Source organism: Sebastes umbrosus, chromosome 8 (genome assembly GCF_015220745.1).
Source record: "Sebastes umbrosus isolate fSebUmb1 chromosome 8, fSebUmb1.pri, whole genome shotgun sequence".
Lineage (NCBI taxonomy): Eukaryota > Metazoa > Chordata > Actinopteri > Perciformes > Sebastidae > Sebastes > Sebastes umbrosus.
In genome coordinates, this window is record NC_051276.1 from 9,046,870 (window position 1) to 9,064,410 (window position 17,541).

Here is a 17,541-nt window from a genome sequence, read left to right on the forward strand (position 1 = left end):
CATTTTTGAGTCTCTTTGTATGACATTTTGTAGGTGAAGGCAAGGGGGGGGTTGTGGGGGGGCTCTGACACTTTGGGCCCCTGGGCCTGTGCCTGGTATGCCCGTTCAGTAATCCATCCATATCTAAGGCTTAAAAGCTTAGACTCTAAGCCATTCATGTCCATTTTACACAGATTCACTACTCAGTGACTGCTTGGACAAAGCTTTACTAGTTAGTCAGCGTTGTAATAAGTGGCAGAGGTGCAGAGGTGTATTTTCCAGGTGAACACACACTCTTCATTTCCTGCTGGAGCCAGCACACATCCTGACCCCAACTGCCAACATACAGTACACACGCACACAGTCAGAATCGGTCACTTAACACCGATCAAAATATATCCACTTTTTTACATAATCTGTGCTAAACAGGACTTTTTCACAGTTAAAATATTTTATTTTGTACCAGTGTTGAATCCAATGTCATCGCAAATGCAGCACAAATGAAAGCAGCTGCAATGATTTCTGTCCAGGGTGCTGACGTAGTGTCAGGTTAGCCAGTCTATGTAACTGTTGAATGAAGAAATAGCACACATGAAAAGTTGGACTCCTAAGCAATAAAATGCACCTTGTTTACTTCAACACACACTTTTTTTTTTTTTACAACTACAGTCTTACTTGGTCTCGTTTGATCAGAAGCATATAGCGGCTAATCCTAGCTAATGTTAGCAGCAAACTATTACTGAGGCAGTTCACTGACTTGATGATTTCTCCATTTGTGCTATTGGTAGTGAATTCGTCTTTCCGTAGAGTTGTAAATTACAAGCAAGCATACAATTCAACAAATATTGAGGATAATATTTCTATAATAAAATGCATATTTAATTGGGTTTAAATTAATCTGTCAGAGGCTTTGAACAGTTCTTCCAAGGAAATACTACTGGACAACTTCTGGAAACCGCTTAGAAACTTCTTAAAAACTTCAATACGTGCTGTGTTTAATATGAGCTGTGTCTCAGAACATTATACCTAGTTTCCCTGTACTGTAGCTAGATCCCAATGATAAAGTTCTTTCTGTTAAACTTCCTGGGAATTGTTCATATTAAAAATGTTAATTTAAAATCCAACAGCGTTTGGAAAAAGGAGAGCAACTACCTTAGGACTGTTTTATATGTGGTATAGGTGAGAATACGCGTGCCTGTTTTGACCCTTATTTGTTCGTAGCATTAGGTGTACACTACTTCCAAATAGCAAATCTGCAACGCTAAACACGAACAAACCCAGCCAGCAGCTCAGTCTGCGTAGACTATCTCCAGGCTCCAGGTTTGGGCCATCAATGAAGTAAAGTGGCCCCTGTCAGTGCAGTGAGATGTGTCAGCGTGGTATGACAATGTTTGTGTGAGGTGGAAATGCGGCGAGAGACAACAGGGAGAGCGACGAGAGTTCAGATATACCACCTGGACAGACAACGGCGAGTTGCTACACTGTTAGGACAAATCATTAATTATGTTATCACACGGAAAATTCAAATTCAACAAACATCTTACCCACTCATGAGCCACGCTTTGTCATGCAACATTCTGTATTCACAAAAATAAATCATCACCCTTTGTCTGCAACATCATGATTCAAAATTTCAGATGATATAAAAAATAAAGCACAATTCATCTGAAGACAGCTTTACTGACTTCTTCCACTGGCATTATTCAACTTCTATACTTAATGAATCACACAATTCGAAGTGCATTGTGATTAAAATGTGTTTATTTATTCAGGAAAAATGAATCATGTATTATTAAAAAGTTAAAAAGATTTTTAGAGCAGTATAAAGAGAAGTGCAAAAAGGTGTGAAAGCTTTACAACTTAGTCAGGTTGCGTCAGAGCCGTTTTACAGCTTAAAGAAAGGCAACAGAGTGTTACACATGCTGTGTCTTGGGTGGTCCTTCATCTAAAAGTATGACATATTATCTGGAAGAGAAAACACAGACAGAGATTGCACTTTTGAGCGATTACAGGGATCGCTTCTGCTTGTCAAGATGAGCACTTTCAAATCAATACGATCAGTTCAGTTCCTAAGAACCTTCAGCCCACAGTGAGGTCCTGATTAAATCCTGACCTGCTGGTGACCTCTCTCCTTTTAGAGTCACACACAGGAGCTGAGCAGCTGCAGGCAGAAACTCAAGACTGCTTCGTTTCAGATGGTATTTTTAGCTGCTTTGAATGCCTGATATTTTCAACCTTTGTATGTGTGTGTATGTAAACATGATTGGAACTGAATGTCTCTTGTAAAAACTGTTGAAATAATGCCAATGGACACTTTGTTTTAATTATAAATCCTTCCATTCGTTAAAATGTGCTTTCTATATGGAGGCTGAAGTGTGTCACGAGGAATAATTATTACCTTTTTCATTGGTTCATTAAAATTCATTAAGAATGTCATTAAAACATTTCATTTGTGTTTCAACGATGTAATAAAAAAAATAATAAAGTAATACATATTTTAATCTTCTATTTCTATTTCATTATTTTGCCTTCATGCATTTATTTATTAATACATTAATTAGTTAGCAATAGTCTTCAGGGAAATTCTTCCAGAAGCTGAGTGCATTTTCTTTTTTCTTAATTTCTTTTTTCAATGAGTTCTTGACTTATAGACCCTTTTAGTGTCGACGTAATGATGACGTCACGGTGTTAGCTGGAGGCAAAACAAAGTAAAGACTGGAGGCAAACACGAATCACCTCAGAGTAGAAGGCTAAAGTTACACATCAAAAAATGTCCTCTTGCTGTGTTGTTGGGTGCCAGAATTGAAGGAGTATGGCTCGAACTTGAAATTGTGTCACATACCTTTGAGATGACAAAACTCTAATTCAAGGCTCTAGCGAGCTACAATATCGGCGAAGCGATTCAGAGACGGAGAGAAAACCATCTCAGCCGTCACAGCTGCTGCACCGCAGTGGTGAGCTCACACTAAACTATTAGAGAGATGGTGAGAAAATGTTGCCAATAGTTTAACATTCTGCTAACCGTAGCTGTGAGCCTTTGGCTGCGGTTAGCAGAAGCTAAACCATTTGCAACATTTTCTCACCATCTCTGAAACGCTTTGCCGATATTGTACGACTCTTTTTGACTGACTTTTTTTGGATTGCTTTGCAGTGTATGCAGCCGTTGCCAACTTTTTTTCCGCAGGAGAGTTAAAGGCATCCAAAGATTTATACACCCTCAGTTTCTCTTTACTATGCAGGCTGGGTTTCTCTATCAGGTGTATGAATGTCTGGCCATTGAGTCAGCGCGTAGGGTCGGCCAATCTGACCACATGGGTTAATGTTCACTTTCTCAAGTAACTCTTGCGGTACCGGAGGGTGAGTCACTGTACATATTCAGAGAAACTTATATTTTCTTCAGCCGTTGTTGAAAAATACAAGCCAACAAATCCTGCTAGCCAGCGTTAACTAACGTGTTCAGAGAATTATTCTGCCTCCTCCTACAAAGATACGTCATCATGTTCACTAACAGAAAAGGGGTCTATAGTAGGACAGGAAGCAATTGGTCCAAATCAATAACACTCGACACCATTTAACATCGGGACTCTCCAGAGTTTCTGCTTTTTTCCACAGCTTTTTATTTCCTTCTGTACAACCTATTGTACCGATTATGATGACATTTTATTTGCCGACAATAGTACCAGGAACTGTCAAATCAGCATATTGGAGTGTTTTAATATCGTGGGCCGGTGCAGTGATGATAATCTTCCGTTTAACATTAGAGAAACTAAAGAGATGATCACAGACTTCAGCACTGGGGAAAGTAGGAAACTACCTTTTGAAATTGCCAGGAAGCCAATTGAGAAAGAGTTTACAATTCTTGGCACTATAATCTCTACAAATCTTAAATCGATCGATTTTAAAAGTTGGCTCATCAGAGATTTGATTTTTTTTTTAAGTTTAAAAGGGAAGGCTATGGTCCAGTTTTGCACAGTAGTTATGGACGGTGTGCTAACATCCGCATCAATCTCAGTTTAGTTGCCTGACAACTGCTGAAAAGAATGCATTATTAAAAAAAAATGTTTGAGGCTGCATCTAAAATGACTTCCATGCCACTCCCACGTCTCTCTCTCTTTAAAAAGGCTCTGATCATTGATAGAGATTATTCCTACCCAGCGGCTCCCCTCTGTGAAGGAATGCCCAGAGGGAGAAGGTTTTAAATCTAAGCTTCAAAAGAAGAACATTCACTGAAGCTTTTTTGACTCTCGGATGGTAAACCGTTGTTGTTTTTAGCCCAAATGTCATTGAGTTTATTTCCATGATGGTTTTCATAGAACGTTGTGTTGAATGTTGTTGAACAAATATATATATATATGTATATATATATATATATATATCCTGCTGTTCATAGGACATATATTCAATGATGAACTCAGTTCATTAATTGTGAATTACTGTCCAGCATAACTTAAGTGCTTATGTTATTAATCATTATGTGAACTGTCTCAATTAAAGAAAAACAAACTTCTGTTATTATTCTGATGGCACACTTCAACCTCCACAGCTTAGAGCAAATCTGACTAGCTCCATTTCTTTTGTCCTCTGATATTTAAAAACCTGATACAATTTAGCACAGCATGTCAACCCTTTAAACTGAATGACCGACTCTTACTCTAATCTCAGCCTTAAATCAGTGACCTTTAAGCTGAGACTTCCTCCTGACCTGGATCTACACCAACTCCCAGAGTCAGGCTTTACAGTTAGGTTGTCTGCTAAGATCAACTTGCAACAGTCACATGTGATACATATGAGGTCATTTGAGGGAACATTTCTGACGCCTCTGTAGATATGTGTTTATGTAAATAGTATAAGGATAATGAGAATGATTTGATGTAACAACGTGTTCAGACCTGCGGGAGACTCTGTAGGCCTTATCGTGGGGTGCTGCTGTAGGCAGGACTGCTGTGTACAAACATCCCTGTGGTTTAACACTAACCCTGTTGGTCAGGCCATGCGTTCAGTGACTCACCGTCATTATCAGAGTCAGAGTCCGCGAGGGGGGGGATGCGGACCAGGATCTGACGGCGGTCCCTCTGGACCACCAGCTGCAGCTTCCCCCTCGACTTCTCTATCAGCTTCCCAGCATCATGCAGAGATAGGTTCTCTGTCACCGTCCCATTGATCTGCACACACACACACACACAGTACAGAAGGTCAGAGGTTGCTTTGTAAACCTGGTGAACTTTTAACTTCACATTAGAGGCTGTGCATCTGTATACATACAGTATGTTGTATTTTTATAATCTTGGTGTCAATTTTATGTTTGATTTTACTACCGCGATTAGTTGGCGTAATCTGCGACACTGATGTCAATACAGCCGGTTTTTGGGTTGTCCGTCTTTACCCATTCTTGTGAACGGGATGTTTCAGGAACGCCTGGGAGTTTCTTCAAATTTGGCACAAACATCCACTTGGACTCAAGGATGGACGGATTTTGGTGGTCAACGGTCACTGGGACCTCACAAAACACATTTTTTGGTAATAACTAAAGAATTCACTGTCTGTCCAAAATGTCATCACTTCATCATTTTATCCTGTTAGACATTTCTGAGAAATTGTCATAATTAGCACAGGAATTCTTGAGTTATGGCCAAAAATGTGTTTTGGGAGGTCACAGAGACCTTTAAACACCAAAATCTAATCAGTTCATCCTTGAGTCGAAGCGGACGTTTTGTGTCAGATGTAAAACAATTCCCTCCTGGCGTTCCTGAGATATCGCGTTGGGCCGGACTGACGGACAACCCGAAAACATAATGCCTCCAGCCGCAGCTGTTCCGTAGGCATAAAAATAGAGAAGCGAATGAACTTAACAACATGAATGGATGTGTGACTGTGCTGTGAATTAACATGTGTGCACCTTGAGAATGATGTCTCCCTCCTGCAGGTTCCCGTCCATGGCAGCCAGACCTGTGCTGGTCATCTGTTTGATGAAGATCTGACTCCCCAGGCGTAGACCATACTCTACAAAAAACATAAAACACATCACAGTTACTGCAAGCCCCCCTGCTGGAACTCACTCAAGATATTTTAGATGGGAAATTCTTGATAAAATAGGAGGTGAATGCAGTTCTGTTCAGCAGAGGATTTGGATGCCTAGATGTTATTCCATTTTCCCTGTTAAAGACAGGGTGGGCAAACTTTAGAAACTAGGAAGAGTAAACCAGCCCAGTGTTGCCAACTCTTTTCCGATGAAAGTAGCTAGCAGCACAAGCTCCAAAAGTCCCTAAAAACTAGACAGAAAGTCGCCAAGTCGGCAACACTGACAGCCTGTCGCAACAGGCCTCCCTCCAAAGACACTCCCCCAAAATTATCATTATGAACATAAACATATCATATGGAACGTTAACGATGAATATGGCTATTTTTCTCAAAGCTGTCAAGCTCGCAGCTTGTGGAAGACTGCGGTGATGTTCAATGGGTGCACAGTCAGAGTGTACGCAGGAAGACTGGTAACCCGTCCAATCGTTACATTCAGGCCAAATGAAATGATTGGACGGGTTTATTACAGTCCTGTGACAGATACTTTTGTGGGAGCATTTGATTTATTGATTGCTGTTGGGATGTAATGAGAATTTCAACAAATATAACAAAAAATGTTTCTACAATCTTTACCAACCCCTGTGAAGCTAACTAGTTATAATGTAGCAGTTAGTTTTGACTTTACTTCAGACTTAACTTCAAATCAAAGTTAAATTTGTCCGGTGCAACAGGCTGCTGTCGTATCAAATCAGATACCCAGAGTATCTCTTTAAGTTACATTAACAAATGACAAGACAATGTTAGTGTGCGTAGTGAAGGGGATAGAAACAAATCTGAATCTGACGTGTAAGAGAGAGAGAGAGAGATAGCTGCATAACAGTGAAATAAAAATGTGTTATAATCGAGGAAACCCTGCTGGTGATGGTGAGGAAGAAGAAATAAATGTGGCCAATGCCGCTTCTGACAAATAACATTGTACCCGCACTTAAATTAGACCAAACTCTGCAGTGTGGAACTTTTTACGTATTCAAAAAAATAATATGAGCTTCGATGAGAAATAATCGAAACCCCAAAAATGCGTCACGGCGCAGCGCAGCAGGCTGACATGTTCTTCTGTCTGTCTCCATCTCCCCGTTTCAGTGCCGCTGTCACACTACTGTACACACACGCACCTCTACACACAACAAACAGTGATGTCCGTTTGAGAACAACTAATAATAAATAATGTTAAATATGGATAATGTTGTTGGATTATTCCTTATTTCATGAGCTATTTGGGGATTTATTCATGTCCCGCCCCATGGCGCTAGCTGATTAGTTACACATCGCAAGTAATAGACTCTCAACACGACTGAAGACACAGACTGGAGCTGCTCTGGTGAGCGCGCGGAGCTGTCACTCGGTCCGCTATTTGGTGATGCCCGCTCCACGCTGAAGTTGCAAAAACAACTAGTAATTCCACCGGTAACGCCAGTTACTGCCGTGGCAGCAAATAATAACATCACAGGAGAAAAGTTGTAGTTACTGGATGTAACTTCAGTTGTATAACCACAACAACTACAAGGAGAGGAAGAGGGAGTGAGACTGCACTTGGATGCGGGCGAAAGATGAGAGAAAAGATGCAGATAATCATAGTTTCTAAAAATACAGCGCCGTGAGGATACAAACATTTCATACACCAGACATACAACGACCTGCTGATGCGTTTTCAACCCGCGTTGGATCCGTTCATTGTCACTACGGTTTTCAAGGCAAACCAAAAATGTCGACCTGTTATAATGAAGCTACCCAGACCACACAAACTACCACAGAATCCCTGCCACCAAACTGCACATATCTATAACAGAAGCCTTAAGCAGACCACCACCATCCCATACCACTTAACAACTGAGTTCCAATCAACGCAGTGGTAAACAAGGAACCCTTCGCTCCTATTTCTCAAATGTTACAGTGCCTGCTCTATAACGTTGTTTTATAGTCATTCAATACACTGAGTGACAAGAAGATAAAAACACCTGTATAATCTGATACAATCCAATACAACAGCCCTGCAATAAGTTCTATATTAGTGAAGCCTATGTTCAGGCAGGTGTCAATTTCTTATACTTTGTTTAATTGTATAAAAATGGTAGCGGACAAATTATTAGAAAAACTTTGATCGATTTAAAAATCAAAACAATCGTCATCTCAATGGTGAGTGAAAGAAGTAGTGACTCATTTTACATGCCAGTCTACGGTCATGTCTCAGTTCATTGGGCAGCCGTAGCAGGTAGCTGGTGTGTTTTACCTTCGCTGGGTCTGTTCTTCACCAACAGGACATTGACAGGTTTCTCCAGCGGCTCAAGCTCTCTGGAAGGTTCTGGAGATGGAGGGTTGTCATTAAGCTGGTCTCTGCTCCTATACTTCCCTCCTCTTCCTCCTCCTCCTCCTAATCCTCCTCCTCCTCCACCTTCTCCCTCTCCTCGCTCGTACTTGTCCTCCATGCGGTAGCTGTCCCCGGGGCTGCGGCCTCGGCTGTGGTACCTCTGGCGGTCGGCACTGGTGTCCAGGGCTCGTCCCCGGCTGCCGTCCCTCCTGGATCTGTCCGGGCTGGGCGAGGTTCTCTCCTGGCTCCTCCCGCGACTCCTTCCTCTCTGGTTTGTGTCCCGCCCTCCCCTGTACTCAGGGTCCAGGTATCCTTTGCTTTCCGAGGCGTGGTCCCGGGTTTGTTCACGGTACCAGCTGTTGTCATTGTCAGCGTCGTAGTAGTGATTGGAGGGGGTGTATACCCGGCTGTCTCCGCTCGGGGACGCGGGCGGCTTCAGTGAGTGGACCATCTTGCGAGGTCTCTTCACCGTCTGACAGAGAAAAAGAAAAAACAACAAAAAGCCATTTAATAAAACTGGTTTGGATCTGAGAACCTCTTCACTGACACCATCCGCCATTTCCCAAAGGTGTTCATTTAAACACATTTTAAACAATCTTATTATTACACTACTAATTATATAAGAGCGGAAATTGATCCTGGAACCTGATTTTTATATTCTTTTTAGTAAACCAAACGTCAAGTTTGCGTTAATTTCAAATCATGATTTTCTTTTCCGCATACTCCCTGGCAACTGCAGTACTTTGGTTGGTTGGTTGGGAATCACCAATGAGTTCCAAATCTCGGAACCCATCGGCTAGCGGTCCAATGTCGGATAAGCCTGTGGGGGTTTCTGGGGTTCTGGTGTAGCCAGCGGAATATCCAAGACCTCCTTTTCCTGCTTGTTGTTTACAGTCCGATGAGCAACTTGAGATGCGAGACTGGAGTTGGAGTTGAGAGACGACGTCTACGAACGGATTATTTCTCAAGTAGCCAGTTTACAAGCTAATTTTAAATCAATAAAAAGCGAAATCATCATCATCAGACGACAGACAGTGGGATCCGCCTCTTTTGCTCTCCATTAGGACTGTTTACCTGCATTCAACCAAAGCCTGCTTGAACGTGATTGGGCAATATTACTCCGACTACAAACGGAAACCAGAAGGCTTCCGATACCAAAACCTAGTCCCGTTGCTACAGATTCTGCATGTGAATTCAAAATCTGTCAGGAATCACTGATTTAAATAATTTAAAGTTACAGGGAACTTCATTTAGAATCCCTTTTCTTCCATAGCTCTATGTAGGCATGCATGTGATGCTTTGTGCAAAGCATTTGATGTTACTGAAAACATCAAATAACGGCTAGAAACTATCAGTAATTTTTAAGTTTTTTTATTAGATGAAGTCCAGACGCCAGGATGGTACGGCGATGGTGAAGGCCCAATCAGAGAGCAACGCGTCACCAGTAAAGCCATTGTTTTCCTATGGTACTGGCGTGCGCTCCTCTCTTCTGCCACATATCACGTTTTTCTAGTGGGTTTTAGGCGCACATAAAAGTTTAAACCTTTCAGCGGAAGGCGCAGAGTCGCACCGCTCATCAAACTTGGCCCAGGCAGCCAATCAAATCAAGCAAGAGGCTGGCCTTACTGCTTTACCACTTTCTTCCTGTTTTGATGCAAATAGATGTGGTAGGTAACAGCGGGACAATGGCAAATGCAGATGAAAGGTTGATATACTAGTGGTATATAATTACTTTTCCCCTCCTCATCCAATAGCACAGCAACGGCAAGAGCTCAATGTCTGCTTGAATCCGTTGTTTTCCCATTCATCACATTTGAACGCCCGGTTGCGCACACAGCCCCGCACTACCAGTGCACCACACCGTTCTACCTGACGTGCTTTGCCGAGTTGATTTTGAAGCGCCCGCGCCTGTAGCGCCGCATATCTGTCTGATCAGAGCCTAATAGAGGAATCTCACAGACATAAACTGTATATTAGACCAGGATGAGCAGAGCAGCTTCACCAAGCTTAAACCAACAAGAAGAAATGAAAAGTTTGTGGACCTTGGTTGAGTAAAGATTATTTTGTCAATAATGTTATCTGCTTGTTCTGTTCTTCATCAAATACAACAGTGCAGAAACAACATTTTTTTGTTATCTGATTTTTGGTTTTAAAAAAAGACAATGTAAGTAATCGACTGGGTAAGTTTCATGGTGATATCTGTTAGTTAATTGTCTATCCGATTCACCTGGGGTGTCTCACTTTAACCGACAAGTTTGTTCAATAAGACTAAAAAACAACTCTAAAAGAAACGCAGCTTTAAACTAAATGGCTTTCTCTGTCTGACTCTCTCAGACAGGAGTGAGAGTAAAGATACAGCTGCATGTCGTGAAAGCGTTTTTTCGAAGCAGCAAATCAGATTCCCTCGACATGTCAGGCTTTTATATTTAGCTGTATGGAGCGTTGAGATTAGTCCACTATACACACGGGAGAGAAGTGCTGCTACTTTTAGAGCTGCGGCAGCGTGAGACGCAGTCAGGCTGAAAACCTGAGACATTACTGTGCAGGAGACTTAAAACCCACATACACACAATCTGTTCCTGTAGATGTACGGTGCTACAATAAAGTGAGCAAAACAGCGAGCGTCACTCCGCTGCACTCTTTTCCTCCTCATCAGTGCTGGCTAGCCCTGTTTGCAGAGCTCCACGGATGACTCAGTGATCTGCCTCAGACCTCTTAGCTGCTCAGTCACTACTGACTCAGGGTCGGTTTATGCTCGATCAGAACTACTGTAGCCTGTACGACATGTTGTCGGACCACGTCGGGAAACAAAAGTGTTTGTAGCTTTTCTGAACGTCTAAACTGGAAGTTGGAGTGAAAAACCGTCCATCAGAGAGAGGGCTTGAAGTGGCAATACAGGAAATCAATTCCCACATCTGTCAGATGGTGGGTGAGAAAACCAGAGACTGAAGAATTTCAACTATTTGTCATTGCATGTGGAGTCACTCTGCTAACAGGGAACTGTGAGCTGTCATGTCACCAATCTTAACCCTGCAAAAAGGACACTGTGTCTTTCGCGTGTGTGTGTCATACTCACTATTTTAGCCACTTTACCACATTTACGGAGGGACTGCACAGCAAAGGAATGAGGCACGTTGTCCATGGGTATGGCGTTGACCTGAATGACACGATCATTCTCACTGGATGGAAAGAAAACAAACAATACACACAAATAATATAAGATAATTGTGAGAATAAAATACAAATCATAACGTCAACATTAATGATCTTTCACAAATAATACAGTACAATACATAAATACTAAACTTGATTGCAGAAACTAATTATTTCCCCTATATTGATTTATGGCTAATGGATAATCTAGGGGACAATGAGCTAAACGTTGTACTTTGAACTTTCTGTACAATTAGTTTACTATGAAATACTTAGCTCATGCAGCACAAGCTGTTTTGAGTACATTTATAGCCATTTTATTAGCAAGATATTTTGCAGAGTAGCTATCTCAGCTGTATGTTAGACAGACATGCAGATTTCATCAGTGCGTTGACTGAAATGGGAGTTAAGTACAGGGTGACTATTAGTGACTTGTAGTAGAGGTGAGGTTGTGGATTCGACAACCAGTACACAGCAGTAGGGATGCAAAATTCCAGGATTATTCAAGGTGGAAACTTTCCATGGGAATTAACAGGAATTTTGGGGAAATAACGCAACAAGGCAAAGGTGAGCATGGATCACATACCCCCGCGCACTGCTTGACCCCTACTAAAGTAGAGCCAAAGGTTTTGCCCTTTTTGAAAAATGTCAAACATTTTTGGCACCCTGGATTTCTAACCCCCAAAAGGCACAATTAGACCACACTGTCAACCATCATACCTAATTTGAAGTTCCTAAGTTAAATAGTTTCTGAGTTCTACACCGGAAACGAAATTGAAGGCATAAAAATCACAGAAGTCCAGGGGACCCAAAATGTTTGAAATTTGGGCCAAAAGCTAACCCCCAAACAGCCCAACTAGACCACACTGTCAACCATCATGATGGAAGAGTGCTGCTGAATGCAGTGCATGGTTACAATTCAATTAAATGGGCATACTTTTAACCAAAACATGCCATAAGTTCAGTATTAAAAGGTAAGATATTGTGCAAAATTCTTCAATTTCCCAATTTTTACTTCCTTGTAATATTTCTGGAAAACCTTACACAACAGGCAACTCAGTCAGTTGAAGCATTTAACACTGAGCAGGATTTTGTAGCGCTGTTTGACAGACTTACAAGAGTAATCCATCTGCTGGGCCTCCCTGAAGCACATCCGAAACGATGATTGACGTCTCACCGTTGTCAACATTGGGGTTGTCACGCCCACCTGACACAGCTATGCCGAAACCCATTTTAGAGTCCTACAGGGAAGTAAATCAATTAGTAAACACAGTACAGTCAGACTGAAGGTGACTCACGATAACACTAAGACAAACTGCTGTGAGAGTTTTAACCGATGTCGTTTACTTTCCACCAGGCAGTCACAGAGATGCTGACAAATATACTGCATCCGATGATAACCCTGTGTCATTAAAATGACCTGTATGAACCACTTCATGGTTTTACTTAGTACATTTTAGAGGAACAATGATTGCTGCTGTGATTATACTCACTGACAATGTTTTTTTTTTTTTCCATTCCATGAAGTGTTACCTCCTTGTACTCCACAGAAGTCGTGGGAGGGGGGTGGTGGGGGGGGGGGAAACATCCGGTGATGTCACAGGTATGGACATGCATTTGCGTGCTCCCAAAGTTGAACTCTTAGAACTACTTTTATCCTGATCAGTTACCTTTTATTAGCTATACGTTCACTCTACCCATCGATGCATGGCAAGCCTCAGGCAAAAAAAAAGCGAGGTGAACAACCTGGTCACACCAAAACAAGCCTTGATAGCCACAGAGCTAACCCTGCTGGCATGGCAGACAGTTAAGAGGCACACGACAGACTATTAAAAGCTATCCATGTGAGTAAAGAGGACCTGCTTAAACATACCGACAAGATGACGGCAGATGCACAAAAATCGCTGATCAAGATTGAAACTGCCAGAAAAGTCCAGAAGCTGGAGACACGTGTGGGCGCCAATGAAGACAACATTACCGAATATTGTAGCAGGTAGTGTCTAGAAGGGAACCCACAAGTTGGGGAAACTCTTGCGGGATGGTTAAGGTTAGGCATTGATCTAAAATAGTTAAGGTTAGGATGGGTCGTCGGTAGGGATGTCACGGTACCAGAAATCTAGTAGTCGATACCAAAACCAGTGAATTTCCACGATTCTCGATACCAATTTCGATACCACGGTAAAAAACAATAAAAATCCCACAATAAATCCCATGTAATTCAACACATACTCTTTTATTAAAAACATTTGAACATTACAAAAAACGTAATGTAGCCTTTAAGTAATAAATAAAAATAATTTACTCATTTTGTTAATTTTGGCGTATCAGCGGCATGTTATCAATCGATAGTCAGACGACGGACATACACATACTGACCATGAACGCATCTGGTCCGTCATCTCAGAGTAGTAGGAGTGGGAGCAGAAGCAGAGGATTTGTTGTCGAATTAATGAGGTAATCGCCGCGAGGTGGATGAAGCTGTCAGAGCCGGTGTGCACAGACCAGCGGCGCCAGGTAGACCCCCGCAGCGGAGCCCCGCAGCAAAAGCGCTACCGGAGACGCCAGACACACCGCCACCCGACGGTAAAGATCAGAGTCAGCACTCTGCACATGTTGACCATCATCTTTTCTTGTAAAATGTCTGGTGTAATCAATGACACCGGTGTTGTCACAAGTTTATTAACCGGTGGGAAAATTTTCCTCACTGTCACATCACTACCAATGAACATTACAGACATCGTACGGTACCTTCGGTACTGTAGAAAAAGAGTACCGTCACTTTTTAAAAAATTTTGGCATCGACTTGGTACCAAGGTATCAGTTCTTGTGACATCCCTAGTCGTCGGTCAGCGAGTCTCGCGAGAGTTTTTGCAGATCTCAGATCAGATTTCGCAATTTGGCGGTTTACCTTCTAGACACGACCTATTGTAGCCACACGGAGAAGATGGAAAAACAATTGTCTCTCCTGAAAGAAAAGGCTGATGACCTTGAAAATTGTAGCAGAAGGTCCAACATGAGGATTATTATTATTATTAGCTGGTTATCTACAGAGTTAAGTCTCATATTGTTCTAGCAGCCATGAGACTGTAATTTAGCAGCTTCACATCACGCTACATTCTAAGTCCGCCCACTTTTTAGCGGTCCAATCAAATGCAAAGGATTTGATTTAAATCCTTCTTGTAACTGTACACCACTCAAATATTCCGTTTCACTGGGGAATACTCACAGTACAGAAGATAAAGACGCTCTGACTTCTGTTTCACTGTAGCTTTAAGTGTTGTGATGTTTTTGATCCTGGCAGTCAGATCAGCCATAACGCACGACAAGGGATGTCACAACAGTAAAAAAGGGAACGTTGAGTCTTTTCACCTCAGTTGAAGACATTTCCTTTCCTCTCTGTGCCGGTCTTGTCTTGTGTTGTGAAGTGTGTTCTCCCTGCGTGGCGTTACTCTCCCGTCAGAATAGTGCGGTAGGCTACCCTTCACTGCTTCCATATCAGCAGAATTAAATGGTCCTGTAACCGCTAGTGGCAGCAGTCAGAGGCTGCGGAGTCTCGCTTTAAGATGAATCGTTCGGGTTAAGTTTATCTCCTTCCTGCTCCCTCCCTCCCTCCCTCCCTGCATACACTACGGAGGGAGTGTGGGACTAAGAACTGAAGACTCATGCACGGTAGATTGAAAATAAGTAAGCGGATCCAATTTTTTCTATTGAAAAAAAGTAATGAAGGTTTTAATGTGAAAGGATGTTCAAGACCATGAATTTGTGCTTTATCAGGGGTAAATTGTCAGATGTTGGGAGATTGATGAATGCAGTATTTGGTCCCCCCCAGATGCTTCAGGTTGATGAATAGATGGATGGATTAGTGAATGAACTCACCCGCTGCAAACTGACTGTGTACTGCTCCCAGACCATCTCCTCCATCCCTGAGCTCTGTAGGGAACACACAAACACCACAGCACGGTTAGCAAACACTGCAGTTCGACACAAGCTACACAATTCATTCAGTATAGCATGAGGCCTGCAAACAATGTAAATAACGAATCCTAAAAAGACATTCAAAGATCTTGTAAAGAATCATCCAATAATATACTAAAGTAAGAACATATATGTAGCTCACTGGGGGCTGAGCACATACAAGTGGAGAGCAGACTAACCCAGATTAACACACATACACACACACAAACACCAGAGGAAAAGGGCGTGTGTGAACTGAGCCGACCTCTGTGAAAGAACAGTTAGTATCATGTCAATAACAGCAGCACAGCAGCCCGCGTGTTGTCCTGTAGAATTGTAATTGGACAACAGACATCTGCCCTCATCTCTTTCCAACTCATTGCTCTCTCTCTCTCACACACACACACAACTTCAGCTGCTTCTAACAAGAGCCATGAATGAGAGACATTAGGAGAGCACAGAGGGAGGAAAGGAGGAAAAGGTTGTGATGAAGAGTTGTTTTTTTTTGTTTTTTTCCTCCCCTCATTCTGCCTCCTGTAGTTCCAAGTAGGCTTATTCATCCTCTGTGTTTCTCTGAATGGTTTATCATTACCTCCAGAGAAGATCATTAACTTCTTGCGGCCGTGAGGCACCTTGTGTATACTACACTGTATGCTCTTTTTGAGGTGTTTACTACACACACGTCATCATAGAGCCTATCAGCCTATTTTTATACATGCAAGTGTGGTAAGTATTTTTTAATGATTTTATCCTGAAGAAGATCAGACTGGCATCAAAACATTTTTTCCATTTCACTAAATGACTGGTCTGGATTGGAGTCAGTGCTTTCCAAAAATAAAACCTCACAACCTACATGAGCTGTGCAGAAAATGATGCTTGTCCATGTCGTCAGAGGACCAGTCTCGGGATATAATAAGCAAGCTGTCATGAAAACATATAGTATAGAGTAAGTATGGTAGTTTCTGCCATTTGAAGAGCAACGTAACACTGACATCACTGTTAACGGCTGACATCAGCACACTCCTTGACCACACCCAACCACAGCGATGCTGGTTTACCAGACAGAGCAGTGAAACACGTTTTGGCTTTTCAGCCTGCTGTTAAGTTACTCTTTAAGTATTTTCTTTTCCTTTATTTTTTAAAAGGGTTACTCATTTTAATTTATGTATTTATTTATTTATTTTTTCATTACAAAAGAGGGTCCAAACATACATGAATACAATCAAAATATCTTTCCCATGTTGTTGTGTCTAACTGACTCATAGGGACAACAGTTTCTGAAATTGGTCCAGTACTGAGGGAGAGCGCTGTAGATGGCAGCTGCTCACGAGCTGCAGTGTAATCCTATTGGGGCAAGCTGGCACCGTCATTTATATCCACTACAAGCGCTTGTTTTTGCTATGACTGGCTCAGATTGTTATTATAAGTGTCTGACATTATGGGAAGAGTCTCGCTCAAGAAGAATTCTCGTTCTGAAATCTGGCGAGGTGACGTGTTGCCAGAAGACAACGGTGGAATAGAGCAATAGGTCCATGGTGGAAACGTGAGTGACAGCCGGGCAGAGTTTGTTGTGTTGGAGTACAGAAAGCGTAGGTTAGTGTTGTTTAAAAGGTTCTCAATGTCATGGCTGACTATTTAGATGATTTCCACAATGTGGATGAGGTCTTTGAATTAGATGAACGACCGTATTTATTTGAGTTAGAGTATTCGGATATTCAGATTTCACAATGAGACGTCTCCTTGAGCGGGACTTGGAACACAATAAAAACAGACTGGATCAAGCAGAAGGCAAAGACAAACGTTTTATAGCTCTGTAGGGTTCTTTCCACTAATAATAAAAATCGGAGTCTCTCAGTGGCAAAAACAAGCACTGAACTCATGTGCCCTCGCAGCTCGTTGCAGTGTTATCCCTCAATACTGGACCAGTTTCAAAAATTGTTGTTGCCATAAGTTGGGAAAATAGGGTCCAGGTTGAAAAATAACCAAAGTTACCCTTTAAGGAATGTTGAAATGATCAGAGTGCAAAATCCCACAAATGAGACAGGTTGCCAAGATAAAGTCAAATCTGCGGT

The 17,541-nt window shown here is 42.0% G+C and overlaps 1 protein-coding gene across 5 annotated transcripts in view; it reads right to left on the reverse strand.

Moving 5' to 3' along the window:
• The window catches only part of LOC119492522 (tight junction protein ZO-2-like), a 79,481-nt gene that overhangs the window by 25,346 nt on the left and 36,594 nt on the right, over window positions 1-17,541 (reverse strand). For all 5 annotated transcript variants that reach the window (XM_037777019.1, XM_037777016.1, XM_037777015.1 and 2 more), the window contains exons 2-7: window positions 15,392-15,445; window positions 12,632-12,756; window positions 11,439-11,541; window positions 8,285-8,834; window positions 5,876-5,979; window positions 4,988-5,141 (exon numbers count right to left, since the gene is read on the reverse strand). In XM_037777019.1, coding sequence (XP_037632947.1) covers window positions 4,988-5,141; window positions 5,876-5,979; window positions 8,285-8,834; window positions 11,439-11,541; window positions 12,632-12,756; window positions 15,392-15,445 — 1,090 coding nt within the window. The remainder of the gene's footprint in view (window positions 1-4,987; window positions 5,142-5,875; window positions 5,980-8,284; window positions 8,835-11,438; window positions 11,542-12,631; window positions 12,757-15,391; window positions 15,446-17,541) is intronic.